Source organism: Tyto alba, unplaced genomic scaffold (genome assembly GCF_018691265.1).
Source record: "Tyto alba isolate M040663 unplaced genomic scaffold, T.alba_DEE_v4.0 Super-Scaffold_13, whole genome shotgun sequence".
NCBI lineage: Eukaryota > Metazoa > Chordata > Aves > Strigiformes > Tytonidae > Tyto > Tyto alba.
The window spans coordinates 3,617,007-3,643,071 of NW_024881275.1; the positions used below are offsets into that span (position 1 = coordinate 3,617,007).

General features: G+C 35.9%; 1 protein-coding gene across 5 annotated transcripts in view; it reads right to left on the reverse strand.

The window, feature by feature from the left end:
- ADGRV1 (adhesion G protein-coupled receptor V1) overlaps positions 1-25,423 on the reverse strand; it is a 294,340-nt gene extending 268,917 nt beyond the window's left edge. For 3 of the 5 annotated variants that reach the window (XM_042787871.1, XM_042787870.1, XM_042787874.1), the window contains exons 1-9: positions 25,313-25,423; positions 13,375-13,559; positions 11,310-11,459; positions 10,142-10,237; positions 8,917-9,021; positions 7,421-7,534; positions 3,643-4,208; positions 2,032-2,302; positions 327-656 (exon numbers count right to left, since the gene is read on the reverse strand). In XM_042787871.1, the coding sequence (XP_042643805.1) occupies positions 327-656; positions 2,032-2,302; positions 3,643-4,208; positions 7,421-7,534; positions 8,917-9,021; positions 10,142-10,237; positions 11,310-11,459; positions 13,375-13,559; positions 25,313-25,334 (1,839 nt within the window). In that variant the 5' untranslated portion in view covers positions 25,335-25,423. Of the gene's footprint in view, positions 1-326; positions 657-2,031; positions 2,303-3,642; positions 4,209-7,420; positions 7,535-8,916; positions 9,022-10,141; positions 10,238-11,309; positions 11,460-13,374; positions 13,560-25,312 lie in introns of those variants that run through there. The other 2 variants (XM_042787872.1, XM_042787873.1) reach the window with 2 other exon arrangements.
- Between the last annotated feature and the right edge of the window lie 642 nt (positions 25,424-26,065).

Genomic DNA, 26,065 nt, shown 5'->3' on the forward strand with positions numbered 1-26,065 from the left:
CAGAGAAACATACCTCAAAAGGTAACTAACTTCTGCAACATTGATCTCATTTTGTTAAATTCCATGATTAATACCTGAATCCTGTTACAACAGTGTATTTTTTTTAAATGGTGTAATTAGTAAATAATGATTAGGAATAAAGCATTTTATGGCATATTTGTGGAAGCTGTCTCTAAAAGGAAAGCTTTCTTAGCTACAGAGCTGAAAAATTCTATTTTTTTGTTCAACAGGTAGGATCATTTTAATTAGACTGGAAGGAGCCACTACTAAATTATATCCTTTATATTACATGGGCTAAAAAACACACCAAAAGACAACTGAGATACCTGTATGAGGAAATGAGCACCATTTTGAAGAAATGCATCATGTCTTATTGTTATATTTAAAGTTTGTTGTGTTTTTCCTTCTGGAAACATGAGAATGCCTCTTCTAGACATATTTAGAATGCCATCTTTTGCTCTCTCAGGATCCAGAGCTCCAGCTGGAATATACAGTGCAGTATAAACCAACTGCACATCTCCAACTGTTCCTCTCTCCCTTGCAAAACTCAAGGATAAAAAGCGTCCTGTTGGATTACTTTCAATCTTCTGATTCTCCAAAGGAAAAAAATTTATCAGACCATAAACATCATCACTGTCCTGAATGTAGAACAGAAGCTGCAAAACAGAAAATAACATCACTTACCCTATGTTACAGTTACTATATGCCATAGTTTTCATGCTTTAACAAAAGCATGTCCTGACTGTCACCGTACATTTTTCTCCTTAGTGAATTGGCACTCAAGAAAGAAATCAGACTGACAGCCCCGAAGTATTCTTTGTACACAAGCAGCACAACACTGAGAGTGGCAACCTTCCCACTATGCATCATGTACATCCCAGAATGAGCTCTGAATAACTGATTTTTTTGGTTCAGCAGCCAAAGTGATTAATCTAAAAATGTTTCAGATTGTGACAAATTTCATTTTATTCACCAAGTTAATTCTAACCATTTTTGAGAAAGACAAAGAAGTGACTTGAGTCACAAAACTGATGGCAATGCTAGTCACCTTTTATTTAACAGTTCAGAGGTTACAGTCTTAATCACCAACTCCTCCTCTTGAAGCTCTGACTCTGTGTAAAACATTCCAATAATCGAGACAGCAAATGAACAAATGAAAACTTTCCTGCCTTCTCTTAGCAAGCAGCCACTCAAGAAAGCATTTATGCAATGATATATATGTTGTGACTAATCTAAGACTAATGATACCGCATTAAAAATGTCTGGCTTTGTGTACTATACTAAGCCAAATACTTCGGATATGGACCTATATACTGAAATTATATTAAGGATTAATTTGTTTGATTTATATTCAAGCCCAAACCTTTTAGCCAGTTTAGCCATCTAAAGTTATCTAAAGTCATCAATGTTATCAGAAGTGGTAAAGTCCCTAATTATTACCTATTTTTCACTGTTTGCTCCGCTCTGGGGAGACCCCCCTGCAGTGCTGGGGCCAGCTCGGGGGCCCCCAACAGCAGAAGGACCCGGAGCTGCTCGAGCGGGGCCAGAGGAGGCCACGGAGATGCTGGGGGGGCTGGAGCAGCTCCCCTGGGGGGCCGGGCTGAGAGAGTTGGGGGGGTTCAGCCTGGAGAAGAGAAGGCTCCGGGGGGACCCTGAGAGTGGCCTCCCAGGGCTTAAAGGGGGGGCAGGAGGGGGGGGGGGGACTCTGGGTCAGGGGGTGATGGAATAGGATAAGGGCTAACAGTTTTAAACTGGGAGAGGGCAGATTTAGGTGAGCTCTGAGGCAGAAATTGTTCCCTGTTTGGGTGGTGAGGCGCTGGCCCCGGGTGCCCAGAGCAGCTGTGGGTGCCCCCTCCCTGGAAGGGTTCAAGGCCAGGTTGGACGGGGCTGGGAGCCCCCTGGGCTGGGGGAAGGGGGCCCTGCCCGGGGCAGGGGGGGCACTGGGGGGGCTTTGAGGTCCTTTATAACCCAAAACATTTCATGACTCTATGCTTATTACCTTCTCCGAAAGACTTCTAAAAGCAAACTTACCTCAGATGGTTCACTGACTTCTGCACCTCCTTTTATTGTATGAGCTAAGAGTTTTAGAATATAGGGCTCTGCCTCTTCTGGTATATCATCATCAATTATGTTCAGAGGAAGTGTTTGCAGCATCTGTCCTTGATCAAAACATATCTCCCCGGTGTCTGGAATGAGGTCTGCAGTCACAGGTGAAGGATCACTGCTATTTCGGATTATAACCCAGGTAACAGAAACATTTCCATGTGTTCCACCATTTCTTACAATCGTGATCCCTTCAAACCTATGGTTTTGAATGAAAACAAAACCCCACAATTTAAAATCATTTGATAGTTAAATTGTTTAGTTATCATTTTCCTGAAATATTTACACTGACCTAAGTGGAATAAATGTTAATCGCTGCAACTGACATTTGAGTCACCGCTTAAAGTCTGTGAAATCATAACACACACGTAAGACTTCTCTTAGACCACTTATTCATGAGCATTCTGTAATGTCTCTAAAGATATTTGTTAGAACTTATTTCGTTTACATCGACAGAGATAGTGAGAAGTAGAGACTTGGCACATTTTACATTTGTCTCAAGAAATGCATGTCAGATTTTGGAAAACTTTTTCTCTATTTACTTTCTACACCATTTTATAATCTATATCAAAATAAAGTCAGGCATTAAAATTTTAAAAATTATTCCAAATGAACTATTTGCCTCTGTACTGAACGTTAACGAAATTTATGATACTGGAAATGTCATGCTTCCTGCATCTGACAAGCACATAACTACAACAAAAAGTCTGGGAATCATGACTTACAAAAATTTAGAAAACAAATTTATTTCTTTACTGTTTAAAAGAAAGGAAGATGAATACTGAAGTACTGGGCTCTACATACTATAGAATATTCTTTCAGAATTGTTCATAGTATGATAGCTTGATGCATTACCTGTTTCTCTGGGGACAAACTACCATCAGTAGCTAGCAGTGGACATTTTTATTGAGACTGTCAATATTGTGTGTCAGTCCTGCCTGTAAAATTTGTACAGAGCTTTGATTTTAATCTCTCTGTAAAATTACAAACATTTAACTTTTATCTTTAACTTTCAGGTATTTCATGGGAGACACCTGACTCCTTTTGACTTTTTTTTTTTTTTTAAACCAGGGACAGATTTTATATAAAGCAAATAAAAAGATTTACCAGGGAAGGAAGCCAGAAATCTATTTATTTCCCACTTGTATGAACTGGTGTAAATAAAAAGATTTACCAGGGAAGGAAGCCAGAAATCTATTTATTTCCCACTTGTATGAACTGGTGTGTGGCAGCATCACAATTTCATTGATTCTGCCTTTACATTAAGGGGTTTTCAGTATTCCGATGATGTGTTTAAATACTTACAGCTTTTACATACAGTTTATAAATATTAAAATACTTCCTGTATAATTAGACATTCCCACTTCCTTGAAATCTTTGAAGATATAGTTGATAATAATAACACCACACTAAGTGATTTCTACATTATATTTTCAGTAGTGATCTTATAATTATTTTCAGTGAAATCCTAAGGATGCTTAACAACACCAAACAAATCTCTTACGCTGACTAGATACTAGATCTGAAGATCTGCAGTACCTTGAAGTTTCGTCTTCATCAATGATAACAGTCTGAGCAAACAGGTTACTGTTGATTGATAGTACTCCATAGGGTTTATCATTCGGTTGGATGGTGACATAAACAACAGATGGATTAACCAAAACAGCATCCCCCTGCAAAGTGTCCTTAAGAAGCGTAATCTGAAAGGTCTCAGCAATTTCTGGTATGGCATCATCGAGGATCTTAAATTTCATATACACTTCATGAACTAGAGGTGGGAAAACAATAGTTGTATTTGGCTGTAGATCTAGAAAGTCTACATTAAGCTGTGCATGTGCTGTTGAATTCCCGGTTATGATGGCGTAACTGACAGAGACTTCATGTTCATCAGGTCCAATTAATTTTCCACTGATATCCTTACCACGAACCACTGGAATTGTTAGCACACCAACTTCCTCAGGCACCATATAAGCACTCTGAACAAAACGCACAGGACTGTCATTTTTCTTAATAATAATCTGAACAGAATTTTTTGTGTTGTTGATTTCAGCCCCTCCCTCCACGCTCCTCAGATGAACAACAAATAATTCATCATTTTCAGGTATCTGGAAAAATAATATTAGCAACTGGGTGTAAGTCATATTTCAAATACATGCAGAACACTCTTATTGAGAAATATGGTTTATATACTTCGTGGAAAAGGGAAATAATACAAATTTGACAGTTCATTTCATATTAAGACAAACAGGAAAGAAGTCTTGTTTTTAACTTTGGCTGAAAATCTCTTCTCAAAATTGAATGTTTCCATTTTCTAAAACATACCTCTTGCTCTGGCAATATGAAAAAGGGTGGAAAGCCAAACAAAAGCAAAACAAAAACTAGGCAAGAATCAGAAAAACCTCGATCTTTCCAACTTGAGACTACCAGGAAATTAAAACTCTGACATTAGAAGCCACCTCTATTTAGAAACATTCCTCCCAGTTATTCAGATTTACATCTTGCTGTTCTGATGTTGATACTGTTTTACTGCTGTGGATGCTTGAGAGAATAGAAGAGCAATTTATTGACACAACCTACCTTTGCCCATCCATTCCTACACAACTGGAAAAGGAACACTTCCTACATTCAGACACACATACACCCCCAGAGAAAATTTCCATCACAGATCTGAGAAAGTGTTTTCTGGTGCCTAGCAAATAATAAGGCTTTGGCACTTCTACAAAATGACTGTTTACAACTACGTTTCAGTTTTAGATATTTCTTCTCCCATATCTGATACAGCAGACAATAAAGCATGGTTTATAAACCCAAAATTACAGAAACAGATGAGGTTTTAACTTTCTTTTACTACATTTTATTCCCCAAATCTTGATTTGCTAAACCTATTTAACTGAAAATTAGGATCATTGTGTTAATACATATATGTAATAAGTAAATATTTTTAAATTTTTTATTTATGATCTTTGCATCTCATTCTTTCTATGGACTCCTGGAAACTAGTATTATTTCCTTCTGAGAGAACAAAATTACTTATTTTTTGCTAAGGCTAATACTCTTGTTATAAAGTTGACAAATTCTTTTCATGCACTTTTGTTTACCAAGCTAAAAAGTTCTGAAAACCCTGCTGTCCAATATTTCTTCTCTTTCACACTCATTTGTTAATTGGCCACCCTCAGATCCTTTCCTAGGGCTAAAAGAGTGGGCATGCAACTGCCTTTATAGCTGATGCCAATTCTGTCCCTTGTTTGGCTTGTGGCACTTAAACTTGCATAATGTTTTTGACTGACACAGGTTTTTTTGTCAACATGAGAGCTGGAAGCTCTCAGTGACCTCTCTCCTATACTGAGATACAACACAGTTATTTTACCTTATTAGAATAGATGCTAACTCATGTTTCATTTAGTTCACTAACTAATGTACCATCTTGCACCATAAAAATATACATTTAAGCAACCGTCAAAATTATATCCACAACTGTAGTTGAGTTTACATCTTAGTATCTCATATAAATGGCACATTCTGGACTTCTTAATGGCATCATGATTGATCAGTAAAAAACACAGTCAAACTTCAAACACAACAGTATAAAGGATTTCTAGTGCTGTCTCGCCTCTTTCTTTTTCTCGTAACAAAGTTTCCATTATTCCTCACTAAAAAATCAAATGTATGCAATAAAATTACTACAAGTGTAGTGCTGTGGATATCAGATCTACAGTCCCTTGATTTCTGTAGGCAAAGGGCTACCCAATTCAGAAAAATACTTGTTTCATTGCTTTTCCCAACTTCCGATTCTATAAGCTCAAACTAAGTCCTGAGAATAACACTAAATTCTTATGAATTCCATCACCATCATCAATAATGGTTTCTCACACAAAATTAACCTTTCCTGTACGCCTGTGGAAGACTTTCACTGAGTGGACCAGCCATAGCTGTACAGATTAAATTCTGAGGAACAGAATTTGAGACCATTTCTCAGAGTAAAAAAAAATCACATCCTCTCAAAACGCCTAACAATTTCTTCCTGTGTACAAGTCACAGAAATATTGAAATTAATCTGAAAGACATATTTCTACATACCAGTCTGGCACAGTCTCTTAACATTAAAAATATCAGTATCAATATGGAAAACCACTTTTTACAGCTAACAGAAATATTTTAAAAATTGCTTTCAAGTTACTCACTTCTGAGACAGGCACTTTTTTGCTATTACTTTTTTTTCTCATGACTTTCCTTATTAAGTTCTTCTTCATTGTATTTACCTATGCTTCTATTTTCCCCCTCATTCCCATTATAAATTTAAAAAGAACAAAAAAAAACCAGAAAAAAGCGTAAGAAAAATTAAAATCACAAATTGAGAAGTAGAATATATTTTGTTTACTGTGAAATAGAAAGAAAGACTCACAACATATAAACACCTTTTTTCAAAGACCTATCTAAAAATTGAGAATTTTAAATTATCACCTGGTGTTCATGCTCTTCACAAGACTGTCCATTTCTTTTAGGAATCTTATCTATTTTTAGTATTTTTTAAAAAGTTTTTCTACCTTAAAAAATATCTATATAAAAACATATACATTTTTTCAGTCTATCTTTTCCCTGTGAATATTCAATGTATTACATTCTTTCTTTAGTGGCAAACATAACATGTCTGCTCTTCACAGTGAAAGTAAATCGAGTTAATAAAGAATAAAAGGATTCTTAAGCACTGTTAACTGAAGGCAGAGGAACTGCACAGGCATCACTGAGGATGTAATAAAAAATAATATATCATGTAAGTAATGTTATGATTAGGTTCCTTTTGCCTAAACAATTAATAAAGACAAAAAGTATATCCTGAGTTCATTATGTGAACATAGCCTGAATTTTTAAGGCAGACACTTAAGGAGAAGCAGAGCACATTTAAAAAGAAATACAGAAAAGTTAAATATAGAAAGGACAGACTAATAGGTAAATATAGATCTAGCTCATGATCATTCTTGGCCATATAACGAGGACCTCAGTATTCCATCTGAAAAAAAAAAGTATAATGCTCTCCTGATTATTTATACATTTACTGCAGTAGCACCTAAAAGTTCTAGTCAGAGTGGCCAGGATATGTTCAGAAACTAAAAATATTCACTGATGAGAATTACAGAGGTAGCATTAGGAGTAAAAATGAGAACCCACAGAGTCAAAATTAAACATCACTTTATTAAATTAAGGCACTTTTAACCTTATTTAAATGAAGCACTTTTTAAACTCATTACTCTAAGTCTCTCCAAAACAGCAGTTAACCTTCTACATATCCAAATCAAAAATGAAGTCAGCTTGTTCTTACCTCATCATCAAGCACTGTTAAATTATAAATCACCACTGATCTCCCAGGGGTAAATGTAATATTTCCCCTAGCTGGACTGAAGTCTTCTTCAGCTGGGTTTGGTCCATCTTCTATCTGCATGCATTGATTTTTACAATAATAAATATATAAAACAGGAATACAAATTGACTACAGTAATCAATATACAGTTTGTGACATGCATAACAACTATCTATTTAGTCATCTCCTGCTCACAGGCACACACATTCAGTTGTGAAAATCTGCTCTTTTTTGGAAGATGGAGTAAGTCAGAGTAACCACTCTGAAGAAATTATGTATTGCCAAAAAAAGAGGGAGAAAAATACTTCCATATAGGCCTATGAGGACTCTGGTATCTACCGATGCATAACTGAATATTTTACATAACAGAAAAGATATTCATTCTGATTTAATTTAAATCATAAATATTTCATAATAGGTTCCAAGATAAAATAATAGCAGTTAACTGGGTTTGTGTCCTTTCTATCTGGACTTGTGACGTTAAGGAAATTGCAGTTAATACTGAAACTTAAAAGACTGGAAAGACCCTTAGAAGCAATATGTTGGGTTTTTTTAAAAAAACTTGTAAATTTTTTTCAACATATATATATATGAACTACACTGTGAGATGGATGTGATTAATTATGCAGATACTAAAATTTTTTGTACCTTAAAAAAAAACAGATCTGCAACAGATTACACAGAAAATCTCATGCTGTATTTAGTATGCAATAAAATCCAAAACAAATCTTTTGAGATTTTGACAGGACAGGTTTGACAAGATTAAACCCTTGATGACATATAAGGCCAGATAACTGGATAAAGAAATATCCACATGAAAGAATTAAAATGCAATTTTAAACTATGTAATAGAATCAGAGCTAGATAAGGAAAAAACAAACAAACAAACAACAAAAAACCCACTAAACCCCAATAAAGGCAATAAGTATATCACATACAAATCAAGTATGTAAATAATGGCGTAAATATTCAACATGAGTAATTATTTTGAAAGGTTTAAGTTTCTGAGAGTTCAGACTGCAGTCTTACAGATACAGAATTTCACTAAATACTGAGCTTTCATACTTCAATGTTTGAAGCTGGCACAAGCATTAAAGACTCACTGAGGTGTTTATTTCTAAAATATAGATAAATTCTGAAGAAATATTACATAAAACTTTTCTTACACATGTAATACACATTGTTTACTATTAATACCAATTAATGCGGTCTCAAATATCTTCCTAAATGACAGAGAAGGTTCAGTTTTCTCTAGTATCTCTTAATTTTTCCTCAAATGTATACAGTCAGATAATAACAATATTTGCCATTTGACAGGTCATATCTTTCCATTTTATGAAACAGATTTAACAAATGTAGACATAGGTATTTTGCCCCTCTTTCACTTTTATAAACACTTTGGTAAGTTGTGATTATGGCCTCACAGTTTCATCCAACAGCCTTTTTGATAAACTCACCTCAAAAGTTACGACGACCGTCCCGTAGGTTCCTCTCTCCCTAATTAGAGTGAGAGGCACAAATTCATTTCTGCCCCTGGGCTCATTCACTGTGATTAAGGCAGACTAATGAGGAAGAAAAGGGACAGGCAATCAGGCACAGATCAAATATCACAGCAGAAGGGAGAAACTGTTACCATAGAAATACCAAACTCCCACAGACAAGTTAATCCAATCTGCAAACCAGTCCAGTGATGGCATACACTTCCTAGCAACCAATTAGTTCAGCTAATAAAAAGCTTGAAAGATTTCAGATAAAAAAAAAATATCTTAAGTTATGCAAGTCGAGTATTTTGGGTTTGGTTTTTTGTTTTTTTTTTTTTTTTTTTCTTTTTTTAAATTAACATAGTTAATATACACAAAGCACTGGCATATTATCAGTGGTATCTATAGGAGCTCCTAACCCCATTAAAAATAGGTTTTCTCCATTAAAAAGTCATTTATTAGATAAGTAGCTATTAATGGACTGTCTATCAAACTGTTGTAGCTGAATGATTTCAAAGAATTACACCACTTCAGGGAGCAGAACAGCTTAGTACTGTGGTGCTAAAAATTTCTCATCATCTTGTGCTTTTTCAGGGAAGCCCTCTACAAATATTATATTGCCATAATGCTGGCAATGAGGCATAGTTTCTAACACAAACTCTGTGCTATTGCAAATATTCTCCACACTACTAGGGTCACACCAGTATCTTATCTCAGAAGGTTATACAATGCATATATCGTGATACGCTTCTCTCAACTTGAGAGTTAAGCATAACATTTTTCACTTAAGATGGGAAAATGAATATATTCTCAAGATTTCCAAATTCCTCTAACTGCATCTTTAACCTTCCCATGGTACTACTCTTCACTTCTTCCCTACTGTATTTAGATCTTGACTTACAGACAAGGTGAGGTGGGACTGTACAACTTTTTAAAAGCTTTATATTTAAGATGAGCAACATAGATATTAATCTAAATGTGAGGGTCTCAGGCTATGCCTCAACACCTGAAAGCATAATGAAGTATTAAAGCTGTCTATATGTGTGAATTACATACATATGAATTACCTCTAGAGATCTTTTCAAACATGTAACTCAGAATCACTTTTCAAGGGATTCAGCTGAATAACTAACCAGCATCTTTGACAATTTCACCTTCATGTTTTCTAAAATTTTCATATATATCATATAAAAAGCCATACCATGTTAAAAGAAATTATTCCAAAGGCATTGTCATTTGATAAGATTGTTACAGTGACAGATTTGGGTGAGCCAAGCTTTATCGTTGCAGATGGTTTCTAAAATTAACAAAACAAAATAAGATATTAAATATAGTGATGGGCAAAAAAATACACATTTGATTTTATTGTATTTTAAGAGTAAATACTAGCCTATAATAAATTGTATATATTTTCATTATATACAATGAAAATTATTTAAAACAGTAGAATGCACAAAAATAAATCTTAATTATTGAGGAAATACAGTTTGTATGGTCAACAACAAAGTGCTTGAAACAAACACTGTAAATGATTAATCATAGTTTAGTAATCTACTAATGACACCATAACAGTAACAAACTAGGCATGAAGCATGCAGCATTGCCAGGAACTCCAAAGTTGTTCTTTTCTTCCTAATGTTTGTACAAAACAAACTTTGAAGCTCTTATACTGAGATATCAGCTAAAGGAAACAGATCTTTACAGTGTTGTAAAAATGCACTACATTTACAAATCAAAGGAAGAACAAAGGGAAAATATGCATTTTTATATTCACTGCAAATGTCCCCTGAGATGTATAAGAACTGGCAATAGAATACAAAATTTATCTTTACTGAACTGACATCAAACTGAGTCATGAACTGTTGCCTAAAAAAAAAAAAAAAAAAAAACCTGCATGTGAACCCCTCTCTTGTAGCATGACTCCTGTGAGACAGAACAATGTGAAGAGAGTTATTTTAAAAATAGTTTGGTTTTAGGTCAGTCTAGTTTACCCTCTGCTTCTGCAGGACTGTAAGTCATTCTCTTTCTTTTGCTACTTCCACCCTCTTCCAGGTACGGTCTATGCAGGAAAACAGGAAAGCTGAGAGTCTCTTCACAGTCTAACTTTTCTGGGCTCTTGTTCACCTTCAAATGCCCGCAGCTGAGCACAGTGCCATCTGAAGTTTCAGACTATGTCTGTACTGCACATCAATATCACACAGAGACACCCTTAGGAATGGCAAAAGCTGCTAAAGAACGGTAAGCACCATCCTGGCTGGTCTTCAAATTTCAGTTCTCACCTATTAGGATTCAGACTCACAAGCAGTATGACTACACTGAAATCTAAGGAATACCAGTCATTTATGTCAGATTGAAAAATTGAGACTTACTGGTAATGTCAAGTAAAATGTGAATGTCTCATCAGCCTCTGGAAGATCATCATCACAGACAGATATATACACTGTTCGGTTTGTTTCTGTATCGGGTATAAATGCAGCTGCATATGTGTCAAAAAAGTCTCCTGTGTCTTCTCCATCAATCTGCAATAAATACACAACTCAATGCCATCTTAGTCTTCCCCCACTGTCATCTATAATACTATTCTGGACTCATTTAACAGACTTCATACACTCTTCTTTGCACATAATTGTTCCTGCTACTTCCCCTGCTGTCATACAGTTACTTTCTGGATAGAAGATATAGGTAATAGCCCCTTGTATACATGCTGAATAACCAGGAAAAAAAAAAAACAAAAAAGAAAACAAAAACAAAAACAAAACAAAACAAAAACAAACAAACAAAAAAAAAACAACCAAACAAAAAAACAAAGAAACAAACAAAAAATAAAAAGAAAAAGAAAAGAAAAGAAAAAACAAAACAAACACAAGACTATTCAGAACCATATACAACTTTTTTTCCTCAAAACTGGGTGTATTTTGCATAATGCACCATATGACGATTTTTTTAATGGAAAAGCTATTCCTAGTACAGTTCTGTATACCTCATAATAGCCTACCTGAATTAAACTTACCTTAAGATGTAACTGCCCTCTGCCTTCCTGTCTCATTCCAGGGACTAGAAGGAGCCTAGCTGTTTAACCTAGTTTAACATTTTGATTGCCAAAGTTGTCAAGATGAAGTCTCCTATAATGAACAGCCCTGCTTTCATTTCAGTCAAGAAAAGAAAATCCCACTGATTCTACTGTAAGTAAGGTGGTTAGAGGAGAGATTACCAAGTCAGCAGTGTCAAAGCGTCTAGGTTAAATGTTCAGTTGGAAGCTGAGACTAACTGGACAGAAGCAACTGAATCAGCACAGCTGCCACACCTGAAACTGCCATCCTTATGGGCACTAAAGGTTTGAATGAACCATTGTGAAAAAGGCTATTCCTTGTTTGAGAGCAGTGAAACTAGAAGTTCAGTGAAGAGGAAACAAAGAATGGAAGGTATTTTTTGTGGCTCTCACCTATCATTGGACATACTGGCAACTACTTTTTATGTATCTGAGCCAACACTAGACTCAATCAAAAAGCTCTTACAGAAACAGGCTGTAAGTATGTTCGTAAAAGAGGTGCTCAGAATATTCATGTTAGAAACAAATTTTGGAATTTCAGGTCCTTAATAAGGAAACCAGTTACTCTGCTTGCCACACTAGTAAATGAGCACTAGTTTCAAAGTATAACCACATTTTCTCAAGGTTTTCTCCTCAGATGTTAATAAAGTGTGAAATCCCCACAGATCACTTGCTATTCCTTGTAATTTCTAAGACATATATTTTTCATATTTAGTTACAGGAAAATACATTATTGTGCAGGAATATATATAATTTATTTTGTCTACAGACTGTAGAAATTCATAAGCAATACATCTCTGGTACACTGCTGTGTCCTCATGTGGTATTCTTACCACATAGCATCTTACTCCATACACATATGTAATACCACACTCTAATGGGTTTAAACTTTTAAAAGCAACAGAGATCATGGTTAGTAACACCTAAGAAATGAAGGAAATAATGTAAAAATACTAACTTGATATCCAAATAAATTGAACAATGTAATTTTTTGAATTCATATGGAAATCTGACTCAAACAGTGGAGCAGCTGTCAAATTGCAGGTTCTACAGTAATCTGGAGAAGGCAAAATTGTTACATATCCACATATTCCATATGAGCTCACAACCACAATCAAAATCAAACAAGCATACCACTTTGGACTTCTACCTGAGCAGTAGGAACTGGCTCATTGAGGGGATGTCTATACCATTATTTTGAAACTACTGATGCAGCCAGCAGGAATTTACTCAGTTATAGAAACTGGGTGCTGCTTCTTCAAAGTGAAGCACTGTCTCAGTGAAATGCCACCCTCCTTTTCCCTGTCTTGATAAACACAGGCAACATTCAAAATTTCAGAACGATATTAATATTTACTGAGAATATAACTGGCATAGTTTCTTACCGACACAACTGCTGTGACGTTGGCTGGCTTCCCTGTCCTTTCAATTACAAGACGTATAACAGTTGTACTTGTTTCATTAACTATGAATTCTGTTTGTCCACTGAACCTCACTTCTGTTTCTCCAGATGCGAAATGAATGAGTAATGCTGAAAGCAAATAAACTAATAAAAAAGCAGAGGGCATCCCTATAGAAAAAGAAAAGAATAATTAAAAATAAATTGTGAATCTAAAACACATAAAACATCCCCGATTGACCCTACCAATCCAGTCAACCCTTCTCAACCCTTCAAATGCTGTGATTACCTTGTGAGCTTCAGAAATGAGATTAAAATATGCATGGGTCTCAGCTATAATCAAGTTAGACAATGTAATTATCATCTACATGTAATTCAATTTTCGTAATTTTCATCTAGTGATTTTCTAGACAGTGTTTATCAGCTTTTTTTCAAGTGGAGGAATAAGTAACTTTTCTTAAGAAAAAACAATAACAGTGCCACAATTGTTTCCATTGTCAACCAACAAATAATTAGCTTAAAGATTGACAGTTCTATTTTCACTTTCTTTGCTGTTTTGCTTCTCTTTAGAAATAAACATGAATTGGCAGGGAGAGTGAAGATTTGGATGTTTGCAGTCATCTCATAGACTATCTTCTGACATCTTATGGACCATGAAATGTTCTTAAACATTTGCATATTTACTTGAGATTCTTTTCACTGCTTCTCTTATCCCATGATTCTTTCATGTTTTCTTGTCATGAAGAATCACTGTGGCACATTTTAATGCCGTTGTAATCTTTGTACAGCCAGATCTTCATTTTTATTTGCTTCTGCACAGTGTCTGGTTTTCTGTAAGGATGAGACAACTTAAAAATAAGGTGGCTTATTTCTCTTACATCAGAGTTGTTATGTAAGGTAAAATACAAGTTTAAGTTTCAGTGAAGTCATCAGGTGTTGGCACTGTGAAAGATGCATTTTTAAGAGGCTCTGGCACAACAAATTGGAAACAGCTGCTAAGTTATGCAGAGGCTCATATTGTACAGTGCTAACCAGAACTGAGAACTTGGATGGAACAGACTTCTGTCATAAGGATCTGAGCAATTTTTGAAGAAACTAAGAGAACAAAGTTGTGTTCCTAACACAAAAAAGCATTACAGCAGGGATAATTAATGGAATTGGTTCTTTCAGGAAGTTTCTTTTAGTCTGTAGTCACCGTTTTATAATGTTACTTTTTAAAATTTCTGTACAAAAGATAAAGACAATATTTTTGTAATTTCACATATAAATAAAATGTCCCTTTGTTTAAAATTATGTTTCCAAGTGCTATGCTTACCAGACAAATCTGGTCAATGACAGTTGGATAAACTGTGCAGAACATATTACATTAATATTTGCATATCAACAATATTTAAGCTTAGGCATGTTTACATAGCATTCGTTTTCATTATTTATGAGTGACAGTAAATGAATATTTAGTCATAAATCATTATTAGAGCAGAAAATGTCATGTGTACATTGAAACATATTTTTGTAAAGTGTGTGTCAAATTTGTAATCAGAATACACTTGAGGTCCAGTGCAGATTCTGAGTGTTTTATGTACACAGTCAGGTAGCTTTAATCTTGCACTGAACAGAGAATAAGATAGCCTTCAGGCCACCAGAATTAACACAGCTTCAGAAAGAGTTCCACACTCTGATTCATCTTACAATAAATTCTGTCTGGGCAAGGGTTAATTTTATGTTGTGAGGACATGAAATAAACTGCTTTCAGGCAAGTTAAAGAACAAAAATTATCCACAGACATGACATATTAAATGAATTGGAAGTACAGCCAAGAAAATAATCAGTGTCTCTCAGAATTCCTATAAGCAAAGACTTGGTAGCATGACAAAATTAGCCAATTTTAATTACTTGTAATAAAAAATTCACCTAGGTCTACTGAACATCACAGAGGGAACAGGAGCACAATGAAAGTGCAAAAAAATCAGGACTAACCATTTTTCCTATGAAAACATATATCCATTTTGCAACCTATTTGAACAGTGTTTTGTTATTTCCAGCAAAAATGTCACATGGTAAAATAACTTTGCTGCAGAACTTCACATCGCTATACACTTTCATTACCACGAACACAGTCCTTCAAGATATCCATGGCTCTTAAGAATTCAGTGTGCAACAGACTTTCAGGAACAATTCATGATTCCTACATATCTATCTATTTAGTAATTCTAGTGCAAAAAAAGCTTAAAGTAGGAAACAAATATAATATATATATATACATAAAACCCTGGGAGTTAAGATTTTCAGCATTTCTGAAGTTGATTGTATGAACTTGCAAGATGTTACTGTTGTTTTTATGTGGAACTGCTCTGAAAAATACAAGCCTTCAAGTTAGAAAGAGAACAGTTGTCTAACCTTTGTAAACTCTGAGACAATTACACTGTCTGCAGATGCAGGCATCATCCATACTAAACTGAGGAATTTGTTGACCTTTTAGCTTCAGCTGTTACCTTGTCATAGACTTCGCAAATATCTTCCCACGGTACATGCTTCTAGTAAATAATACTGAAAACATGATCCTTGAGGGCAAGATTACAAAGTTTAGAATTACTTGAATTCTATTACTTCTACTAGAGAGCATTCTAAAACTATAGGATTACTGCTGTGGAACAAGAGAGGTTTCACAATCATGCCATCAATTATTTAGCTAGTGTGTATTCTTCCTTGTTACATTATTTGTACTAAGATTTACTTTGTACAGCCTGCCAAAAGTAGTTTTTACTCTGTTTATGTAAACTCAACTTTGAAAATCATGATTATTTTAAAAGATTGATATAATATAGTAAAAATAACACAAATCAAGTCTTACAGAATGCAGAACAAATTTATTCAAATAGTCGAAATGATACTATGGGTCACAGTATTTTATTCTGTTAAATATGAACTCACTTTGTACATTAAACTCCTATACAAATTTATATGGGAACACATTTTTTTCCTTATTGAATGCATTGCATAAAGTTCAGCAGAAGCCTTTGCAAGATCAGGGATTAAAAGACGACTCTTCCCTACCTCCGTCAGCCCAGTATATCACTGGTAAATTTTTAATTTATTTTTTATTTTAAAGTAAGATGAAACTGTAGTCCTATTCACTGCTAAATTTTGGTAAACTCAGTGTTTGGTGCACCAAATACTCCCCTCTGCTTCAGCTAAATATTATTGAGTTCAGTTCTTCCAATCTGGGATATTCAGTCGGGCTTTAAAATAGATTGATGACTCAAAGTCATTTAAATGTTTTTGAAACAACAACAAGCAATAGAATATTATACATCTTCAGTGTATGTACAAGTCAATAGACCAACTATTCTGTTACTATGTTCTGACTAAAGTAATTTCAAATAATGATTTCTAGTATCAGTGGTAGTTTAAAGCAATGCTATGTACTGAGGCCTAGACAATGTTTGTAAGCGCTTTATAATAAAAGTTTCTGTCATCAAGAACAAAAGAAAGTACCTCTCAGAAATATTACCTTGACATTTTTATGGTGTTAAAGAATCTTAAAAGCCTGAAAATCATATTCTTCAACCATATAATTAAAAAAAAAAAGTAATGTAACTCAGAATTCAGTCATGATCCGTAACTAACATTTTCTTTTAGTCTACATTTTATTGCACTTTCTGAAGCACGTTTTTGTTTCCCCTGAAAACAAAGAATCCTAGTGTAGAACCCAGCAGAGCATACATTGATTCCACACAGTAATTTCCACAGTAATGTCACAAATTATATGAGAAATACCATTTCAATCTATTGCCCAGTTGTGCCGAGGAGTGGTAGGTTTATGAAACTGGCGTTTCCCTTAACTGATGGATCACCAGTATTAGCTTACTTTTTCCACTCAGTTTCTGGAACAAATTTCAGACGAAGGTTTTAAGGCTTATAAAGAATGAGTGGCCTTTTCTGCGGATTTTTACACTGGCTTCTGTGCTTAATAAATCAAAACCCGTAAGAATGAAAAGATCTCCTGGCTGTTTCCATTGAAGGCTGAGGGAGCCTACAGACTAGTGACACATGGAGAGATTAAGAAGGGAAGTGAAAGGGCTGTGAAAGATTCCAAATCTGAAATTAAATGAGTATAAAATGCCAGATATGGAATAGAGAATGGCAAAAGAAAGGAGAGTTCACTCACAAAGAAGCAGATGGAATGAAGGATTAAGTGCCCTGTACCTCAGACTTGCCACTGCTGCTCAGAAGCAAGCAGATACACTGAAGCAGCACTTCTCCCACCCAGCACCTACAACTTGATTACCACCGCTTGTCTTTGCACAACTCATTGTAGATTTCTAAAGTCCACAGCCACAGTGCAGCAGAGCAAGTGTAAAGCCTAGCGCACTTTTCACTGCCTGTCCTTGTCTACTCCCTGTGATTACAAATACCCAGCCAAGTAGAACATTCAAAAACTGGCATGCCTAGTACTTTGCATTGAGTGCAGCATTACAGCTATCAATGGTTGCCAGAGAGAAGTCTATTCACAGCAGAGATGTCAGCACCCAGCAGCATCTTTGGCTGAATACAATGGGAGAGATACATGTGCTCTTTCATATGTAAAGAGGAGATTCTCTGTAGTACACAGGCACAGCACAGAGCAAGAAGTTTCACAAGGCCATTGCTCCTGCTGCACATGTTGTAGAAACATATTAAAAACCTGCGTATTTTCAGCATTTTTATTTTAGGCATTCTCAGAACCACTGAAATTTACAACAGTATTGCAGAACAACCCAGGAAAGCAGCAAGAGTTATAAAAATTTCGATTTACTAAACTTCTCCTTTCTATGTTGTCATGATCCCAACTTAAGAGAGAAATATTTTATTTCAGACTGGGGTTTTCTTTGCCTCAGAGTTCCCACAGTTCACACATATGCAGAGGAGGACACAACAGCTGCGACTGCAAAACCTAGCGTTTGGACAATGGGTATTACCCAGGTCTGCTCTGTTGGTGGTTGTTTCTTTTTTGGGTTGGGCTTTTTTTGCCTAGATGTGGCATAAGAAAGTCTCTCACTCTAGTAGACAGTGGAAAAGAGTTTGCCAAAGGCACTATTTCAAAATAATACCTTCCTACATTACTTTTTTGCCTCCAACCTGCTTCAAGGTAGATAAAGCATGAGAATTACAGCAAGTCACAACAAGTACTGCTTTGTCTGCACCCCTGGACTGCACTAACAGTTGCAGCATTTGAAGCAAAGGGTCTCACCAGTTTCCACACAAGTTACTCACTGTCACTTGGATGCCTTTGCTTCCAACTCTTCTCTAGGATTTTCTGTCCTCCTCTTTACTACAAAGACATTCCAGGTACCTGCCCATTACCCCCTTTCTTATTACTAACACTGGAAAGTGCTAGCCAAAGCACAAATGCAGACTACTAGGTGCTGAAAATCCCCTGATCACCTTTCACTGTCCTGAAGTTTTTGGGCTCAGCTGCTTACTTGCCTACTCACTATTGCTGCCGTGACAGAACAGTACCACAGCACAACTTCAGGTGCTAAGAAGATTTATCTGCATTTGAGATTAACGACACAGGCATCAGTCAGTGATTCTCCTGACCATTTGCTTTCTAACAGTTTTAATATTTAAAAAAAAGCTTATAATCTATGACCATATATGCCACCGGGAATGTCCAATTTAATGTAACTTGAACATTTCCATATGAAAATTCTTGCTCATTCAAGTATGTTCCCTTGAGAAAGGCATGCACCCTTCAACACAGACATCTTATCCTAAGGAAGAAAAGATGCTTAAGCTGCCTGCCACTGTATTTATATTTACTAGTCAGAAAGACAAAGCTGTTATCGCAGCCATGAACCAATCCTGAAAGCGGTAAATCTGCAAACCGAGGACAACAGAAAGGCCTGGTGAGAAACCCAAATCATCTCATCCTGTTATTAGAGGTCACTGAGAGGTAAAAAGTGTAATAAGCCTGGAGTAACCCTTCTAAGTTTTCTGGCAGCTTCTTTTCACTTCCTCCGAAGAATTTCAGTGGATGTACACTGTACCCTTAAATTCTAAATTCTAAAGCATACAATCATCACCATTTTATCTCTTAAACCAGGTAAAGCTCAAGGCTTTCTGAGGTAACTGCCTGCTCTGTCTGTTCTCATTCTGATGAGTGAATAATGCGCAGAACTCTCAAGTACTGTTGAATCCACTACTTCTGTTTGCTAGCAGCAAGCAGAGAGAACACAAGCCTTTTCTGCAAATATTTGTAGTTACCTTATAATTTGCTGCTCAAACACAGAACCAGACAATAATTCTGACTAGCTGCAAAACCCAGATTATTTTTACCCAGAGTCCAGTGAAACAACTTGGAGTTATTAAGGTTACTTTATATTTAGAATAGAGATCAGAGCCCAATATAAACCAACTTTAGCTAAAATCTGATAATTAACCATGTTACAAAATACACCAGTAGAAATGAGACTTTGTCCTAATTTGTATCAACAAAACAACACTGATTTCAGCTGCAGAACTTTTAATTGAGCTCATGCAGTTCATGAGAATCTATCTATATATCGTTCTAACCATACACTGTAAAAAAACCCAAGATACGATTTTGGATTAGTTTTACTTAGCATATAGTATAGGTTTAAGCAAAAGGTAAATCTAGTTTTCAGCTCCACCCTGGAAATCCTTTTCCACCTACATAGTTCTAATGAAAACAGCAGACATCTTTCACTAATATAAACTATTTTACAGGGTTTTCCAGAACCAGAGTCTAGCTTTTTACCTAGGCATTTTGTCCAAGTAGATCTTGAGACCCTATAGCCACCCATACTCTCTCTCAAAGGGTTTCTAGCACAAAAAAAACAAGCAGATGAAAAAGATGGAAAAAAAAAACAAAACAAAACAAAACCAAAAACAACAACCAAAAAAACCCCAACACACAAAACTAAAATGAAACAGTTCAGCCATGAAGATGCCTAGCACTCCCAGTTCACGCTTATTGTAGAAGTACATGCCACAGGATCAGGCTCTTACACATATGGAACCAGAAATCCAGCCAAAGAAAACCTGCAGGCTTCAGTAAGGAACACCCCTTTATCCTACTTCAGTAAAGAACTGAATTTTCACAATAATTTCTATTTGTATCTCTATTTTGGAGGTACTTGCATGTCCTCAACACTTTTACTTAACGTATTTTTAGAACATGTGAGTTGAGGACAAAGGTACAACAGCTTCAAATACCTAGTACTTGTGCTGAATTAAGTACTATGGCCTGAATGAATAGCATATATCAGAAAAAGTAATTACAGGCTTCGGTGGTATAGTGGTTATTTTTCTCATACTTAAAACCAAACATATAAAAACATCTTTTGTAATCGCACTTCACACATAATAATCTTTCAGGAAAAAGTCTGCACGGTATATAACAGTAAATTACAGACTTATGATGGGCATTAGATGGCATTATTTCAGGTACACTAACAGAAGAAATATTGCTATTCACAGTGGATTCTTACAAGTTAATACACAGGTATGAGCCAAACAGAATTTTAGTGTGTTGCCTGACTGTTAGAAGAACTGTGTCTGAGTTATTCCTGAGTTCATGAAAGTGTGTTATTAAACATGAAAAATTGTATCAACTGTACATGTTACATTTAAGACACATACCAAAACAAGCATCAGATCTACTGTTGAATGTATCAAGTTTTTATTAGATTCCATCAAAGAATGTTGGTTTTATAACAGATCTGCATTTTACAGAGTTCCCCCAAAGACTTCTTTCTGTAGAAGTAAAAATATATTTGTATCATTTTCAAGAAGAAGATCAGCATGGGGCCTGCACTCTAATCTATACTGTGAATTAATCTCTTAAATCTGGGCAATCCGTTTTAAAATAAAACACAGGATAAAGTATTTATATGGTGAAGAGAGCTCCCTAAGCAAAATTTGTTTGGGTTCGAAGACTTCCCATACTACCTTTATCTTGTATTGTGCTTTCCTTGGCTTTCTAAACCTTTTAACCTATGTCACAATTTAATAATCACTATTTAATAATTATAATCATTCCCTTATTAACTGGGTATTTCTTTTCGTTCTTCTAAGGCACCCTGTAGTTCAAGACAAGGAAATCTCTTTGTCGATTAGTTATTTAAGACCAGCAACAATAACTACGCTGGAAAGAAAGGTGCTTTGAGAGGATTACACAGAGCTAGTTCTCAACAGCACCAAACCGAGAGCAGCAAATTACAAACCCAAGTACTTCATTGCATGTAACCAAATTGGCTGGTTGAAATGCTAATTGCCTTTCAGGAAAGCTAAAGGCAGACAGGGGACCCTGTGCTTCAGAGAATGACATGCATTTTTTATCCCACTTCTGCACCATTGTCTTGCCAAGAATTATTCAAAATCTATTCATAAAGGTAGCTCTTTTCCTAACCTTTAAAAATGTGGGAAATTTCTAAAGCTCTGACCAATACCTCAGATCTGATGGTCTGCCAAACCCATAACAGATGGCTGAATTAAGGCCATGTTAAATCCTTAATGCAGCAAAGCTTGAAACAATTCAGAGCTGTAACATATTGGACCAGTCCAGGATAAGCGACTGAGGAGAAGGAAGTTTCTTTTGCCATCTGAAAATGAGAATTGTAACTGTACTCTAAGAAATCTACACTAGGTACTAAATGAGCTAACCAAAGTCTCTTGGTATATGAAAAGGTACTGCTGTAATGTTCTAGAGGAAATTCTGTCTTCAACTTGCCAAAAAAATCCACAAACAGAAAAGCTGCAATGAACATGGAAAGCATCTTCTCTGTTTAATTTTGCGAGAGAAACTTAGCCTCTCAAATAAGCCTGTTTAAGTAAGTACAGCTTTATCTTAATAGCAACCTTGGTTTGGACTTAAAAATTATCTCAGTGAAAGGAACTCAAACAGCTTTAACTAGTTTCATAGGAAATATTCATAAACTAATCTATGAAACAATGTTTTCCATATTTTAAGTGTATTTCAGACCTCCCAGTTTCCAAATTCTTTTTGCAAACAGCCACAAGCTCTCATGCATGGAGTAAACTCAATCTGGAAAATGTTTATTGACACAAAGTACTTTCCAGTGAGATTATTCACCGAGAGAGTGATTTAAGCAGGTGCGGCTTTGAAGAAATCATGTAATTTGTGATTCAGTAACCTTATTTAGAGTTAAAAAAGTTACAGTGGGTCCACTTGGAATGAGATAAATGGCCTCTAGCATTGATTACTCCTGTCAATCTATTTTTTCTCTAGGAAACAGTAATAAAGCTCCTATTAGATAGACATAATTCTTGAATTTCTGAAACTATGACAAATGCCTATAACCGACAGCGATGGTTCTGTAAGCTTCAGTTTGATGAGGGAAATGTTATATAGCATTTGAGTCTTAATACATATTGAAATGAGTATTCAGATACTATGTATGCTTATTTCTAGTGAAGAAAAGTGTTATATTCACCACTATGTACAACAGTGACTATACCTAAATCGGCCAGTCCTGGCGAGCTGAAACGCAAGTACAATTTCTACAAATGAGTAAAACCATTCAATAGGATTACACATTTAAAAATAGTTATGTACATGATTACACCTTTAGGAGGTCAAGGCCTAGTAGTTGCTGAGCAAAGAATTCCATCATATTCTTTGTATTTTCTCTTGCCTATCTACTTTTTTGTATTTCTCACTGAAGAGCTAATTTGATCCAATACCATAAGCACCCGGGAAGAGGCTGGCTAAGAAAGAAAAAAGTCAGACAGCAGGGTTACTCATCAATAAAATAAATCTAAATTGCATCAGATACTCCACCTCAAATAATAGCAATAGTCGGACATACAGTTTACTGTTTTGATGCTTTGAAAAACACCTTAGGCTAAAAAACATCAGATGTAGTTGAGACAAATTCTAGTTCTCCCTTTCCTTGAAGTCTGATGCAAGGACATACTTTTCCATCAGGTTTATCAATGAAACATTCTGAAATTAAAGTTTTGTTAAGCTTGTAGACCATTGCTACATACTTTTAAAAATACAGTAATTAATAATCACCTCATCATTCCCATGTTGTAATTCTGAACAACTATAGTAGTTGTGTAACAACATCAGAGGTGATTTGTGGGTCATCAATATTTTAATCTGAAATTTCCATAAATTGTCCCCCATGACTGAGATCCTTACAGACCTCTGTGTTGCTATTGTTCTTTAGTGCTACACACTAAAGAGATATGCTTTCATAGTTTTTCCAGTAGTTCAGTTTCAGTCATCATATTCATGTGTTAAGGAAAATATGCGTGTAAGCATTTGCAGACTTAAGCACTCTTATTTTTTTTTAGTGGAATTTCAAAAACAAATAAAAAAACCCTTGGAATACAGTAAGTTTAGTTAACAAAATTCCATGTATGTTAGAGGTTCTAATAACAGGTTATGATTTAGACTTGATTCTGAAAATTTCATTCAAATAAAGCTCACAACAATTTCCAAGGGAAGCATTGCATTGTAGGTTTGAATGCATAAGGATCAATCTCATTCACTAATATCAGCTCTTTAAAACTCATTCAGTATTATTTTTCAGCCTTAAAACTGCTGACAGCACAAATAAACTGCCCAGTACTAGTTCTTACAAAAGCAAATATAATTTTTCTCATTGATTTCCATGTGACCAGGACACAGACCACAGTTACAAGCTAATAAGCATGTGCTCCCATTACCAATGTTAATTAGTTCACTCAAATGCAAATTTAGTAAATACCATTAATTTCTTCATATAAAGCTATTAAAACACAAAAGTGTATTAGAAAGCTAGTAAAGCACAAAACTGTATGTTAGAAATCAGTAACAACAGGAATACTAAATATTAGTAATAACAAAAAATTAGAAATCAAAAACTGTACACCCTTGATATACATTAGGTTTTACATTATCAACTATTTTTCCAATTCAATTCTAAGCCTAGTATGTCACAAATTATTTTATTTCCTCAGCAATCTGGTTCTCCTGTCCACATGGAAACACTGACTACATTTAGTAGGAGAAAGCTTGTTTTAGGCTTAAGGGACAGATAGACTAAATATATCACATTCTACCTTCAGTTACTAAACTGCCCTCATGGCAGATTCTCTAAATGCTTAGTATTTAACTGAAAGACTCATTCTAGAAGATGTGTCTGAAGTACTATCAGAAAAACCACTTTCAGCTTCTGTTAATGAATAGCATGTTTTAAAATCGCATGTTATTTCACATCTGCAGTATAAAGCAGTTATAAACTCATTAAAAAACAATGATTGATGTTTGGCAAGCAGATCCGTATACATTTGATCTTAACTTTATCTGGGCTAGCCAGAGTAAATTATGCAATGTCTTATACAGAATCAGCATATGAAAAGCAAGAAGCATGAGCAGTATTTCCAATTGTAATCACTTACATGTCATATTTTAATTATTAACATGTTTAAAACTCATTCCTTATCAGATGATGATTTGAAAAATTCATTCTTTTAACTCACTCTCCTTTGCAACACACAATGCATACGCAGCTCCTCCACTTCTTTTATTTTCACCTAATTAAAACAGTGAAATTAATGTTCTCTGCATTTTTTGAGAGTTAAAAATTGCCATTCAGACTGAGTTGCATCCTGATATGATCCCCCGAGAATAGGATTTTCCATTGGAAAGACTGCTGTCTCCACCTGCCCTGCTCTGCAGAGCAGAAAGAGGAGCTGCTGGAACAACAGAAACCTTAGCAGACTCCAACTATCCAGCAGCCACTCAGGGGTGAGCCACACGCTCGCTGTCTGCCGCTGCCTAAACCCCGTTCCCTGCTGCAACAGGTGCTGCTGGCAGAACCCTCCAGCTGGACAGTGAGCATCTCTGCGGCGGATACAGGATGCTTCCAAAGCCACTACCACCTCAAACAGAGAGACAACAAACCTACCTAGACCCGGGGACATGGACATCCGCGTCTTCTGGACTCGGCCAGCCGCCTGCACGCTCTCTGTCACTCACGCATTATGCATTCCCCTCTCCTACTCCTCCCTCCGCTCCGCGCAGCGTCCAGCACTCTCCTCCCTCTCCTGACTCCTGCTGCCTTCCCACTGCTGTGGAGATAAAAGGGGGTGGGAATGGAAGAGGACGAAATTTTTTCAAACCCCAGCAATCGCTCCTGCGCTGCTGTAGTCAAGATAGATCTAGCCCCTCCAGTCACTGCCTTGGCTGTTCTTCCACTTAGCTAGGGCTGCACTGTTTTATTACTGGAGGCAGCAAAACTGGCAGGTTTTATTACTGGATTATGATAGATTTTGGATTCAAGACCTCGGCTGCACCCAGACATGCAGCTCATCTTAATTCACAGCTATTCAGCGCTTGGCAGGGAGAAACAATTTCCAATCCTAGACCAGGCATTCCGGACTCAGTAATTTCTCTAACTAATACTGAATTCACATTTTGTGGTCACCACCATTTCAAGCAAATCCTGGGCCGTGGCAGAGACACAAAGGCGACACCTGGATCTTGCCAGTGTTGGCCCCCAAACTCCCCTATTCTCCCATTTAATGGCAAACAAGTGTCAAAATTCCTAGTTACCCAATGAATGTTGATGCATTTAAGCCCCTAAACATAGAAAATATGGAATTTTTGACACCATTATACTTAGTCCCTGTTGAAATACAACAGAAGATTACCAAGGAGG